Source organism: Gymnogyps californianus, chromosome 15 (assembly GCF_018139145.2).
Source record: "Gymnogyps californianus isolate 813 chromosome 15, ASM1813914v2, whole genome shotgun sequence".
Taxonomy (NCBI): domain Eukaryota; kingdom Metazoa; phylum Chordata; class Aves; order Accipitriformes; family Cathartidae; genus Gymnogyps; species Gymnogyps californianus.
Window position 1 is genome coordinate 17054670 of NC_059485.1, and position 13972 is coordinate 17068641.

Here is a 13972-nt window from a genome sequence, read left to right on the forward strand (position 1 = left end):
CACCCGGTCCCCACCCCCAGGGAGCTTCCTCCAACACAAATTAAACTTGGTCCCTAGGACACCGCAACACACAGGACACGCCTTTGAGCTCACGGCCCCACGCCACAGCCACTGCAGCACTACAGAAACATCAGTTTCTCACGATAGGAAACCGAGTGCTCTTCACTGAAAAGGCTGATGACACATGCTCGGGTTGCAGCCCAGGGCAGAAAACTCCCTCCAGCGACTGCTCCTGGGAAGGAGACGAAAAGCCAAGCAGCCTTTGCCACTACAGCACAAGACATCTCTAGCCTTAAAAGCTGCCCCAGCCTGGGTAGCGCAGTGCTGAAGGGGAATCCTCACCCCCTCACACCGGATCAGTCCTGTACACTAGTCAGCTAAAGACATTGTATTACAGTGCTTGCATTACTGGTGTGCAAAGAGTCTTTGACAGTCCCGCAGGATTCCTGTTTATTTTCTTACTTCCACCCTGCAGCCAACTCACCAACAGCAAGGGAATAGTTTGAAGGAGGACAGGGCACGCGCCTCTCCCCTTGCCACCACGTAGAGCCACGCGCCGCTCTCCCCATCACATGATGTACCACGCTGCAGCTCCTGCTGCCACAGCGACGCAGGCCGCCAGGATCAGCTGCACTAGGGGCTGCTTTGCCAGGGCCACGGCAGCGTGACAGGCGCAGCCGGGTCCTGCCTTGCCTGCTAGAACACAGAAAGCGCTGTTAGTGCTGCGAGTCTCGTGCCGCACGCGTGTGGCAGCTCTGTCGTTGCCCGCGACCCACCTAGTTTGTCTGCATAGTAAGGGCATTTGCGTAGGTCTCCTTTTCCATCGTGGACTGGAAAGCCTCCGTCCTGGGCTTCTTCTGTCAGCGACCTGCCAATCTTGTCCAGTTCATCAAATACCTGCAAGTGGTCACAGTGAGCGCACGAAGCAGGCAGAGCTGGGCAGCTTTCATCCCGGCCCCCGGAACGATCTGGAGAACGGGCAAGAGCCACTCCTGCCTGCCTTCCCCCAAAGACAGCATGCGCTGCTCATTTCGGAGCGCCTTGCAGGCAGACCTGTGGTGACATCTGGCACACGCTACGGCTCTGAGAAGGCGCAGCCCGTTCCAAGGGCATCAGGTCAGAGCCAGGAGCGAGACAGACGCAGCATCACCCTGCTGTTCACCTCCCAGCCTGCTGCGGGTGGGAGTATGAGGCAACGCGCTCTCCCCTCCCTCCTGCAGACCCTCTCTGGGGATCACTGCTCCCATTCATGCAGTGGTCAGGCAGCCCCTCCAGCTCTGCTGCCAGGGGTTTCCGTAAGGATCCCAACAAAGGAGCCAACCATATCCCACCACGTTTCTGGCCAGCTTAAACCACACTGACCTGCTACAGGCACAGATTAAAGCTTCCATCCAGTAGCTAAGACTACGTTCATCCCCCTGGGGCAAGTGGCAGCTCGGTCAGGTTTTATGAAAGGCAAATACTATGGGAAGGAACAAGAGGCTACAGACATTTTTGGCCATTGGGCAACGTGTCAGACGTGAGACAGGAGATGAATTCTAACCAGTGTCGTGCAATATGCTAAAACTGTTTGAGGCCGTCTCGGAGCGAGAGCTCTGCTCCCCCGCTGCTTCAGAGCCACACAGCCCATGGGAATCTTGTAGTGAAGTCATCTCAATTTTGCCCTAATCAAAGGCTGGGCTGTGGTGTTGGAGCATGGGAGGAATTCCTGCCCAACACCAGCCATGTCTCCGGAAGCTAGCGGAAAAGCCATTCAAACCAGAATCCCACCCCCACCAGACGGAGGGGCTCCGGTGGTCTCAGACCCAGACCACTTTGCCTGGATGAGCAGTTTGACTGAATTAACCTGGGCCTAAGAGTTGGTCCAGACCCAAAAGCAGCAGCACCTACACATACAGGGGCTCAAGGGAGTTCCTACCTGCATGTTGAATCTGAAGGCTTGGTTGGCCTCTTCCACGATCCTTTCCTTGGTGTTCTTGTCCAAGTCTAGAGCATTCATCCTCGCTCTGTAGAGCTGCTTGAACTGCTGCGCATTGGAAATGTTGTCAAACATGTAGAATTGGATCCCTTCCTCAGTATTGGGCAACTTCAGGGCCCTCTGGGCTACCTTCTTCAGCACTTGGCCACCTGAGAGGTCTCCCATGTAGCGTGTGTAAGCGTGAGCCACTAGCAGCTCTGGCTCATGCTGTCCCACATGATGGATTCTGTCCACATAGTGCTGAGTTGCCTCTGAACACTGGATCTTCTCTTTCCAGTCTTCTCCATAGAAATATTTCAGGTCTTTGACCAACGCTTCTCTCCGGTGAAGCTCTAGGGGGAAATACAGAGGAGCAAAGACTGGGTTGTCCTTGTTGCGATCCATTTCCTCTTCCAGAGCAGAGTACGTGAAGTAAAGTGCCACGGTGGCCAGCTACGGACAAAGCACAGCTAATGTGAGAAGCCATTCACTAGACTGGCACATCACACCTTGTGCCTACTCCCCCCCTCCATGGAGCTGGGGTAAACAAGGAGGAAACCCCCAGGCCTGACACAAAACCAGCCTGGAGAGCCCGTACCAGGCGTGTATCACTTGAAGGATCAGAGGCTCTTCTCTATCTACGTTCGTAACAACCATGCCTACAGAGCACGAGCTACGAATTAGTCTAATGTTGCCAGCTGTGTGCTCTGGCCTCCTGTCACCTTGAGAGCAAGGCACAGGGACAAACTTCATCCAAAAGGTACAACTAGCACCCACAGCCTTGTGCTATAGGAGACTACTGTATATGCCAAGACCTTCAGGATCAGACAGTGCTGCTCAGACCCAGAATACCATCTCTTCTGTACAGAAGAGAAAGCAATGCAACCTGAAGTCTATGGAAAACAGCCTAGTCTCCAGAGGATGGAATAAGTGCTGTCATCTCACCAGGATTTCACTCCTGAACAGCTTATGCCACCAGTATCTGTGCTGCAGCCACACTTGCCTTGAGCGGCCAGCAGATGGGTGGCCAGAAGCCCAGCACTGCCACTTCACCAAACTTGCGCTGGGCCAGCATGCTCCTCACCCCCCCGGGTCCCAGCCGTAGGATACACCAGGCAGAAGTCCTGGACAAGGGCCCTCTAGTTTTGACTGTGCCACCTAGAAACTGGATTCCTCCCCATCCCCTACACACAGGGCTGCAGGGCTCTGCCTCAGAGCCTGCACCAGTCAGTGGGTACAGCAAAGAGCTTCTCTGCCACGGGAGCAGAGCAGCACTCACCTTGAAGAGCTCCTTCTTGATCCGTCCTTTCAGGAAGTCTTTGACAAACTGAGTGTTCTCCGCACGGTCGTGGGATTCCTTGGTCCCCTCCTTCAGCAGCTCTGAAAGGTCGGTGGGACTGCAGGCAAACAGGGAGAGCTCCTTTCACCCCACTGCCACACGCAGTAATGAGTTTGTCCCTGCTGTGTTTGGAGGGATCCCCCCCACTCTCTACCGTCTCAGGCCCAGTTTGGAGAAGGTCCATCCCTCAGGCCAGCCCCACAGGCTGGAACTGGCACCATCAGGAGGAAGCGGCAGGGTGGCAGCAGCCAGAGGCTCCTTCCGCAGATGCGGGCGCCCATGTGCCAACCAGACTTGCCTTCTGGGAGAGCTGGGGCTTACCAGGGGCTCAGGCCCAGGACGCTGAAGCAATTGCCAAGGATCCTCTGATCCCTGCACCATTACTGTTGCTTCTCATCCATGTGAGCCCCGATAATACTACAAAAGGAGGCCTTGAGCGTATGAAGAGCAACTACTGGGGCAGGGTAAAGGGCACAGGAGCCTCAGTGGTATCCTCTGTGGTCACTCTGGAGAAGGGGAAAGGCTCAGACGAGAGCAGATGCATACACAGGCAGGACCCTAGCTTTTCCGACTTGGGTATCAACTGCAGGAGAGGAGATGAGAGCCAAATGGCAAAACAGGGCAAGAACACCCTTAAAAAGTTTATGTATCCTGAATCACACTGTTTTTGCAGGTTTCTACAAGTTGTCTTTCTAAAAAAAAAAATAAATCTATGATTTTAGATTACCGCCACTGCACCTACCTGGAGTTTGGTACAGTGTTATCGACATCTACACTCACTCAAAATTACGCCAAAGTGCACCTTACAGTTTTTATGACTGGCTTGCTACAGATAGCACGTTCGTGTTAAGAGACGCAGACTTGGAACACTCCAGACCCACTGAGTGGCTGAACACTGCAGCCAACAGGCTAGACAAGGCCTGGATGTGCCAGGAGAGCCAGGTAGCATTAACTTCTTATGAAACCGAGCCGGTCAAATCGAAGAGAAGTCAATCAGCCTATCTAGGTATTCTGGGAAGCACCCTATACACCCTTCCCATTTTCCAAGTCTGAAGCCTTGGCTTTTAGAGCATGTGCGTCAATTTGTTTTTTAAACTAACCTCCAAGAAAAGATCCTTGCCTAGACCAGCGGGTATTCTGCAAAGGCAAGAGAGGCAGCTCACTGGAGCAGAGTTCACCTCTAGAGTCATCTTTCAAAACAAGAAGCTGCTGTCACATGAGACTGCCCAGCAAGCCCTGGAAAACTGGCTCACCTTGGCCAGGAAGGCACATGCACAACTGCCAAATGGTCAAAGCATTTCTGAAATGCAAGTTTGATAATAGAGACTAAAAAAAACCCACACAACTGCTTGTTGTCAGCCTTAGCCAGATCGCTCCTTCCCATCCCTTCTACCCTTCCAGTACAGTTTGATTAAACAGATTTTACTGCACATATATTTGATTAATCACCTATTGGAGTCCCTCACTCCTTTTCAGATGAGGAGAAAGATCACTCCTTTACCTGGAAGGTCTCCTGCCTTGCCCAAGACTGTGTCTGTGCCATGTTGCGAGACAGGACTCACCTGACATTGTCATCTTCTGTTTCCTCATAGCGCAGGATGTCCCCTTCTTCTCCCCCCTCCGAGCCCTCCATAGCTGATGGCATTGCTGGTCAGTGCTGGAGACTAGACAATCTGAAAGGCAAAAGTAGAGAGGGGTTTTAGAGGGAAGCTGCCTTAGCAAAGGGATGGATATGAAGTGCTGGGCAGTCTAGCAAGGAACCTCTGAGCTGCTGCACCACGCAGGGCGGTGAGGAGCAGCCACTGGCCATTTCCACTGCACACCAGGCACTTTCAAGGAAGCGGTCCTGCTTCTTCAGTTCAGCTGCCTCAGGTGAACCTCAACACTAACACCTAGTTCACAAAATATTAACCTCAGAGGAGACCTACAACACAGCAAGCAGCCTGCATTAGGTTTCCCACTTCAGGATGGCTCCTGGCTGAAGATGATCAGAGACTTCCACGTTAGCAACCTGCACTGAAATTGTGAGCAAGTGGCTTTCCACTGGTGCTACCAAATATCTCATCCGATGTTAGACTCTGAGCAGAGGAACTGGAAAGGGAAGCACCTCTCCCTCAGTCAGGAGGAAGAACAAGCTACTTCATTTCCACAGCAGTATGGAGCCTCCCCTGGAAGAAAGCAGTGGTGAATTAGGCCAGCTAAGCTCTGAAGTCGGGCAGCTCACAGGGGAAACAGAAGCCTTCCCTGTGAGGGAGTATACGAAGAGGAACTTCCAAAGCAGGGGCAGATTTCACTGCTGTGCCTTTCCTGGGCTGTACTACGTGAAGAGTCAAAGCGGCCGCTCTCTGAACAGAGCGAGCTGCAGATAGCTCCTGCTACCACTCACACACTCCTCTCCTGCCCAGCAGGGTTTACGTCAAACCCCAGAAGTAACTGGGTTCTCCCTCCTCTTTTGCAAAAGGAAAAAAAAAAAAAAAAAAATCTCTTCAGATGTAGCAGCATGCACAAGACTTACCCAGAAGGAGGAGCAAGACACCTGGCTTACATTAGTTAAGCACTCCTGTTAAGCCAGAAATCCAGCTACCTCATTTATAAAATGGACCTGTAATCAGCTTTGTGCAGAGCAACACCACCACCTTACAGGCAGCCTTGCCAGGTGAGCAAGGAACTAAGCTGCTTGCTGGCTCTTCGGAAAGCACGCACTGTAAGAGAGCTCTCCCACTTCAGTTCAGTCCCCCTCGGTGGGCTGCATCCAGAGGCTCGCTGCTCGGCCCACGTCCCGGGGCTGGGAGAACAGCAGACAAGCCGCTGCGAGCTCGCCAAGCTCCTCAGCACAGGGCCAGCACCAGCACATCAGTTGCTGGCTCCCAGCTCACGCGAAGCACACCGGTTATAAATTAACTGCCCTTCAGTCCCTCACCCCTGAGTTTCTAAGCCCTGTTTTACAGCCGCTCTCGCTGCCCTCCACGCTCCAGCACAGGACTCTGCCAGGGGCGCTGGGAGCTGGATCTGAGCACCCACCCGCGGGTGCAGCACAGCAAGGCCCCCCAGCTCGGGCACAGCACTCAGTTTGGAGGACACATCACCAGGGTGAAGGTTTCCCCTGTGATCACACAGCCTTTGGGCGCACCGGGACAGAGCCCTCCCCAAGGGGAGGACTGACCAAAACACATTACTTCGTGATGGCAGCTAGCCCAGTGCAGTAGCAGAAGTCATTAGGGGTGGCAGCGCTGCATCCCCATTGCCCTGCCCCACAGGACAGGGCAGGGTGCAGCCTCCCCACCCCTAGGATAGAGAAGTTTAGGGCAGGATGATGCCGCCGGGGCAGAAAGGCACACCAGCACAAGGGCTCAGAGATGTTTGAGGAAACAGGTTCAGGTGCTGTAGTGTCTGATCACTCACTAGACAAGCAAGCATGTTCACACCAGGTCAGCAAACGGGACCTACCTTCACTCATCACACAGCTTCAGTTTCAAACATCGGGAAATGCCCACTGTGGGGAAGGGAAATTGAAGCAAAGAGGCAAATAACCTGCCCAGGCTCAGCCAGGAGCCTGTCATGGGCACGGGGGGGGGAACAGCCTCCTTGCCTCACAGCACAACCAGCCAGCCTCTTGCCAATACAGATGCACAAGTTCTGATGACACCCTGGCTTCCTGCTCAGCTTACTTCAGGCCAGGCACTTCAAGAAAATACAGATTCCAAAATTAAACTAGATGAACTGGTTCCAATTTATCTTATACTTCCAGAAAGTCCTGGAGGTAGGGTGTGCTGTCTCTGCACACTGCCAGGCCTGCAACAGCGACCGGTACAAAGCAGCAGTGAGAGAAGAGCTGCAAGGAGCACTTCAGCACCACTCATCCCTTGGAAGAGGCCTGAAGGTTGACATTAAATCCAACCCAAAGGAACACACCAGATCAAGCCTCAGAAACTACTAGTTAACAGCAGCAATGGTTCAAGGGTCCCAACGGCCAGACATACATGGCATGGCTCCTGAGATCATCATTGTACAAGACATGTCTGCTAACTTACTCGTTAGAGCCTCCACACCCACGCCTCGCAGCACACTTGTGTTTAGCAGCACTCACCAACACTGGAACTCTGCTCTCCATGCTACACAGGGGGCATCTCGTGGGGTCTCAGAAGCCTTTACCCAAACCTGTTACTACTGTTGTAGAAACACAACTGATCAGAACAGTGAATTATTGTTCTAGCAGCACTGTCTGCTGTTGGAAGAAGGGGTTAGCACGCAAAAAGTCATTTAAGGACTTAGGTGCACTCTCAGACTTATATCTCCCACGGCTTTTTTTTTTTTTTTTTGTACAGGCTCAGTCTAACACGTTCATCTCTACAGCAATACGCAGGGCAGTGATGACACCAGTCCCTTTAGCCTGAGGTGAGAACAGTACAGGCACAGGAAAATATGGAAGCTTAGATTTTTCCCAATACTGTCTCTAGTACAGACACTTCCCTGATGAGCCACGAATTCAAGAGACAAGTCAGCACAAATCAAACCCCTGCTCTTTTCAGCATTAGGATATTGCATGAGAACTGGGAGGAAGGGAAGTCAAAATCATTGTATCTCTCTTACCACCACACATCATTACTTTTATTCAAAAACTGGCAACTGAAAGCCCACAACACGGTCACTGGTCAAAGCCCTGGTTTCTCAGGGCACTCTGCTCCTCTGAAAGAGGCAGTGTCCTGCACCACCAAGAGGGAGGTTCCAGCAGCTGCCTACCTCCACTGCAGAGGCTGGAACGCTGTTTCATTTGCTACGAGGAGCTCTGCTCATCGAGACCCTGGCTGATGTTCAGGGTAAACATATACCTTCCCGGTGCCCTGACAGCAGCCTGCTTGGGAGACATCCAACAGCTACAAGAGCTGGGATAGCAGGGCTGGAGAGTGGAGAGAAGGTTTGGCACAGAACACCTCAGCACTCCAAACATTTCTTTCCCAATAACGGTGTTCATACCCTCCGAGAAAACATCCCTGTCTCATCTAGCCAGCAATTAGTTTGCCCCTACACACATTTCCACAGCAAGCTTCACACTCAAGATGCACAGCCGTTCTTCTCAGGGTAGGAAGACACTTAATCCCAATAATCCCGTGCCTTTTGAAGGAAGTAGACACTGCTGCTGCAGGGAAACAGGACTGAAGTCCTGGCTTCGCTTGGGCACCCTCAGGAGAACTTCAATAATTCGCAAACACCCAGGCAGTACAAAGTTCATGTTTGCTGTTCAACTAGCACGCAACTTCAAGGTATTTCCCCACATGCAGAGCTTACATCCTTGCTTTAACAAGCGGCAGAGTGTGGCTGGACCTACCCAAGCATCACTGCAGCGGAGACAAACCCCAGAACCCCAGGCCTAGCAGCTTGAAGAATCATCACAGAGGTAACCCTGGCACTCACATCAGGAGAGCTTCACGTCTCCTCCTCCTTTTAGGGAGGTATTTGGCACTGGCTGCTGCTGGAAATGGAGCCTCACAGAGTAAGTTACTACATTACCTGATACCAGGTAGGTTTAAGACTTCACCTGGGCACAGCCTAAATTTAGGCAATAATTCAAGTCTAAGACACTTCTAGCAGTGCCCATGCAAAGACTACTTCTGTCCCCCAGACCTGCAGTCCAGCACCTCAACAAATTGACCGAGGAGGGAAACTCCTGGCGAGTTCACAGATCTTGTCCAGTTCTGCACTTCGGTAAGCGGCCCTTGTGTCAGGCAGCACATCAGGAATCTATTTTCTCACACTGGCTAGGAGAACAGTGCAAGGGGCAAGTCAGTCAGCGAGGGTTAGGTCTGGGGGGAGGAAGAGCGCAGTGTGACAGACACACACGAATATATCAAACAGCCTTTGCTCTGGGGAGAGCGAGTGCTTGCCCTGCCTGTCCCAGCATGCAGTCAGCTGTGTCAGGGACAGCCCAAGCAGGGCCAGTGACAGGCACTTATGGCTGATGTATGCAATGCAGCGCTGTGTACAAGTGCTAGGCACTGCAAGGCTTGAATCAGACATTTGTTTCACCCGACAATGGAAAAATAGGGACAGCAAGAGGCCTCAGAGGCCTTCGTCCTCCACGCTCTTCACTGAGCTCAGCTGGGTTGAGAAGAGCCAAGTGCCCCCCACGCCCCCCGGAGAACCCAGTGCAGGATTCCCACCCCGAAAGACTCAAGCATCCTTCACAAGAAGCTGCACGCAGGAATCACTGCAGGGCTATGAGGCAACTGTTCTGGCACGCTTCCTCAGCTGCCGTGCAGGCACTCGCCCATGGGAACAGAAGGAAGAGATTAGGGAGGGCTGACAACTGGCCCGGCACGCCGCCAGAACTCAGCTAGTCACGAACACAGGGCCCGCAGACGGGCGCTGCGGACCCCGAAGAGCCCGAGGGGTGTTGAGGACCGTCCTTCCGCGGCCTGCGATGCACCGCGCCGGTGCCCCAGCCAGCAGCCCGGCCAGGGACAAGGCGGACAGGACGGCCGCGACAGCCCTCCCTGCGGCTGGGAGGGCAAGAGGCAGAGCAGGGCCGGAGCAGACTCACGGGCCGGGCGCTGCTCCCAGGCCCCGGCCCGGCCGCCCCAGGCCCCGGACGGTAGAGGCACACGAACACGGCCCTGAGACGGCCTGGACGGGTTTCCCGGCCGAGCGTCTCCCCGCCGCAGGGTACCGGGCCCACCTGCCCCCGGGAGCGGGGAGGCCGGGGCCGCTGCCTCCCGCGGCAGCTCCGGGAAAGCCTGGCCTCCTTCCCCCGGCGGGGAAGTGGCGAGGGCCCGGGGCAGGCGGAGCAGAGCCCCGCAGGGGGAAGTCCCACGGCGGGGGGTGGGGGGAAGGGGGGAAGGAAGTCCCGAGGGCCTCAGCCCGGTACCGGCCCGGGCCGCGGGAGAGCGGCGCCCGTTACCTCCGGAGCAGTCCCGGCCCCGCACCACCGCCGCCCCCGGCCCGGCCGCGTTGCCATGGAGACGCACCGCGCGCGCGCGCGCGCGCGCACTCACTCACCCACCGCCGCCCGCCCTCTGCCCCGGCGGCGCGAGACAAAGGCCCGCCCGGCCGCCCTGCATTTATTGACGAGGGAGGGTGACGGCGCGGCGAATCAGGAGCCACCGGCGGCACGCGCCGGCGCCGCCGATTGGTGGAGGCGGCCAGGACGTCACACAAGGAGCTCTAGCCCCCTCCCCACCTCGCCTCGCCGCCAGCCAACGGCGACCTCCAGCGTCGCGCGAGGCCCCGCCCCCGGGGGCGGCCGGCGCGTGAGGCCGCGCAGGCGCAGGAGGTGCCGGGCCCGAGGGAAGGCGGGAAAGGCGGCGGCGGCGGTAAAGGAAAGATGGTGGCGACGCCGGTTTTTAACGATGGTTTTATTTGGCAGCTTTAGAAATCACCAAGCCCCACTAACACCCAGCTCGGCTCCCACGGGGGCTCTGGCCCCCGCCCAGGTGGACACCAAGTACCGCACACTCGTGCCGTGATCAGCACCAGCAGGGCTGGCTCCGCGCCCCGGCGGGACAGCCCACCCGCACCGACAGCCGGTGAACGGGGCCTGCCGTGGGACACAGCCGGGCAGGCCAGGGCACGGGGGCAGCACGGGCGGGTTGAGGCACAGCAGGCTGTTGGCTCCTCTGTGCTACAGGCCCAGCCCATGGACTGAGGAGGGTAATTCAGAGCCTCTGAACAAAGTGGCAGGGAGGGAATGCAAGAGCTTTTGTTCATCTAGTCAGGGCGTTGCAGGCTCTACGATGGTCCATTTGGTTCACTCTATAAATTGTCCGAAACGTGTGTACACAGAGAAAAGGCAAGGTATTTCCCTTCCTCTAAAATACACCACCATGTACATTCCAGCCTTTTCAAGCTACTTCCTTTCTCTCCCTCTCCCAAGAGCTGTCCATCCAAACACCACCTCCTTCCCCCGCTGTGTCACACACTCTTCCCCAAACCTCCAATTCAGCTCCTTGCACCGACTCTTCCCTTCTTCCATCTCTCTCTTTTAGGACTCGTTCTCCTAAAAAGAAACTGCTCTCACCCTCCGCAAGCAGGGCGGTCAATAGAGCAAAGGGAGAGGAGACACTGGGCTTCGCTCCCGAGGGTGCTCACAGGGTATCAGACCTAACCGCTCCCCACACTCACCCCTCCTAGGGCTCCCCACCCCTGTGGATCTGCTGGTGCCGGAGGAGCGCAGAGCTCACGGTGAAGCCCTTCCCGCAGTCGGCACAGGCGTAGGGACGCTCCCCGGTGTGGATGCGCCGGTGCTGGATGAGGTGGGCGCTCTGCCGAAAGCTGTCCCCACAGTCAGCGCAGGCGTAGGGCCTCTCCCCTGTGTGGACCCGGTGGTGCCGCAGCAGGGCCGATCTCCACAGGAAGCTCTTCCCGCACTCACTGCACTCAAAGGGGCGCTCCCCGGTGTGGAAGCGGCGGTGCTGGATGAGGTGGGAGCTCACGGTGAAGCTCTTTCCACACTCGGTGCACCCGTAGGGGCGCTCGCCCATGTGGAACCGCTGGTGTTGGATGAGGGCTGAACTCACGGTGAAGCTCTTCCCGCACTCGGAGCACTCGTACGGCTTCTCCCCGGTGTGGACCCGCTGGTGCTTCATCAGCTCGGAGCTCTGGCTGAAGCTCTTCCCGCACTCCGCGCACTCGTAGGGTTTCTCCCCGGTGTGGACCCGCTGGTGTCGCGTCAGGGCTGAGCTCACGCTGAAGCTCTTCCCGCAGTCGCTGCACTCGTAGGGTTTCTCCCCGGTGTGCACTCGCTGGTGCTGGACGAGCTGCGAGTTCCCGGAGAAGCTCTTCCCGCACTCGGCACACTTGTAGGGCTTCTCCCCGGTGTGGGTTACCTGGTGCCGGATCAGCTTCGAGCTCATGCTGAAGCTCTTTCCGCACTCGGAGCACTCGTAGGGCCTCTCCCCTGTGTGGATTCTCTGGTGCTGGATGAGATGCGACCGCTGCCGGAAACTCTCCCCGCACTCGGCGCAGGAGAAGGGTTTCTCTCCAGTGTGGATTCTCCGATGCTGGACGAGGTTGGAGCTCACCCGGAAGCTCTTCCCGCAGTCCCCACATATCGTCAGTCTCCCCACAGAAGGATTTCGCTGCTGGATAATATCTGGCAGCCTCCTGAAACTTTTTCCCCGCAGCGTCACTCGGCTTTGCCTCTTCCCCAGAGGAGGTCTCTGAACCCTTTCTGACCTGCGTGGGAGGACTGGGTCCTGTGCAGGCTCTGGGAACTGTTCTCCTTGGAGCGTCCCGAGAGTAAGCCTTCGGGCTCCACCAGCCCAGGGATGCCTTGGTGGGCATTTTCCTCTTTCTTGCTCACAATCCCATCTTCAGCTGCAATAAAATGAGAATCCAGAGAGAAGTCACAGGCAGGACACGAAACTTTGGACAGGGGAAATCCAAAGGGGCCAAATTCTAAAAATTCAGCAGACTGACTTTAAGTATAAAAAGTTCTCATATTTCCCTCCAAACTACACAGTGGATTTTTCAGAGTGTTCACAGGAACAAACCCTGGAAATAGCCCTGCGTGCTTTGCCAAAACCTTAATCTACTGAAATTACTGGCATATTAGAGGTAAAAGTTTAATGCTCGAATGGGAAAGATGGCTGCTCTTCCAGGATATTGTATCTGAAAATGTTATTAAAAGTTGAACTGGGAGCCAGAGGAGGGCCCTAAAGAACTGCCTTGTTCAGCAGAACATTACGGGGGTTGCAACAGATGCAGCCTCCCTGCTCTTGTGCTGCTGGTGTTGCAGAGAGAGAGAAGATGCACAAAGGAGACACCGGCCCTAAGGCATGAGACACGGAGACCGCCTGGAGCCTGGCTTATGCCAATCTTAGAGCAGAAGAAAGGTAACTTTATGCTTCCATTGGTGCGGAACAAATCCATTGTGTAAGGTGGTTGGTGAACTGAAGATCCTCCACGCCCAATTCCAGATTATGCACTGAGGAAATCCGATAAACGTAGAAGATGAAGGTAGTGCAAGTCAGTGGAAGTAACGCTAGCTGAACAGTTATGAGCGGCTCCTGGGACTAAGGGAATGAACAAATCCCTGCCCTCTTATTCACATAAAGTCTTGCAGAAGCATAACCGGTATGAATCTATGCTGCGCAGACTCAAGGTCAGCTGAAAGCCTTTCCAAGACAAGAGGCTTGCATAGATTTCTAGGGTATTTACACAGAGCAGTGACTCCTTCCAGCCCACTGCTCCAGTGTGGTTTGATGAGCATCCTAGCAGGTTCAAAAGCACATACCCCCAACAATGCTGTGGCTTTTGCTGTCAGCAGGGAAATGTAGCTCTTTGCAGGCTTACTGAGGGCTTATACGCTAAATTGGCAAGACAGGACCTGTGTGGCATGCACCCTTCTGCTGTCAGGGAAGGGTAAATGGACGTCAGAGGGATGTAGAAATGGCAACATGAAAAGAAGCATCACATCCAGGTTTAAGACAGGTCAGTCAGGGAATTAGATTTCCAGATGATCTCTTTATATGGACGTCCAGGGGTGAAGGATGACTTGCTGTTGACCTAGACCCAAAACATGGAACAGGCTGAGGACTAAAGCCACAAACACGCAGACCTCCGGATCTGCCTACTTAAAGATTCAACAGCTACCTCCTGGTTCTCTGAAAACTCTTGTGAAATAAACCAGTAACATATCAGTCGTGTGGGATTGATGTACAAACCACAGGCACTTCCTGTGG

General features: G+C 55.0%; 2 protein-coding genes across 3 annotated transcripts; both read right to left on the reverse strand.

Moving 5' to 3' along the window:
* Window positions 1-8: 8 nt before the first annotated feature.
* HMOX2 (heme oxygenase 2) lies at window positions 9-10317 on the reverse strand. Of its 2 annotated transcripts, none has more exons than XM_050906253.1 (6): window positions 10290-10317; window positions 4859-4969; window positions 3237-3354; window positions 1919-2410; window positions 777-897; window positions 9-696 (listed from the first exon to the last, which is right to left on the reverse strand). In XM_050906253.1, exons 2-6 carry the CDS (start codon window positions 4939-4941, stop codon window positions 569-571), a joined length of 942 nt encoding a protein of 313 aa, XP_050762210.1. In that variant the 5' UTR covers window positions 4942-4969; window positions 10290-10317; the 3' UTR covers window positions 9-568. The 2 variants fall into 2 exon arrangements, with proteins under 2 accessions (XP_050762210.1, XP_050762212.1); XM_050906255.1 differs by having other exon boundaries at window positions 9-693; window positions 10290-10315.
* Window positions 10318-10637: 320 nt separating this feature from the next.
* LOC127022613 (zinc finger protein 501-like) lies at window positions 10638-12601 on the reverse strand (the record flags this gene model as incomplete). Its single annotated transcript, XM_050906261.1, has 1 exon — window positions 10638-12601. A coding segment is annotated over one exon (1185 nt), but the record flags the coding sequence as incomplete, so codon positions are not given.
* Window positions 12602-13972: the final 1371 nt, after the last annotated feature.

What these genes read in the sequence shown, in the direction of transcription:
- HMOX2 (XM_050906253.1), bottom strand. Translation starts at nt 4,941, where the DNA reads ATGCCATCAGCTATGGAGGGCTCGGAGGGGGGAGAAGAAGGGGACATC. An exon ending in ACAGAAGATGACAATGTCAG is followed by an intron (nt 3,355 to 4,858) that starts GTGAGTCCTGTC and finishes GTTTGCCTGCAG; the next exon opens with TCCCACCGACCTTTCAGAGC. An exon ending in TCAAGAAGGAGCTCTTCAAG is followed by an intron (nt 2,411 to 3,236) that starts GTGAGTGCTGCT and finishes CTTTGTCCGTAG; the next exon opens with CTGGCCACCGTGGCACTTTA.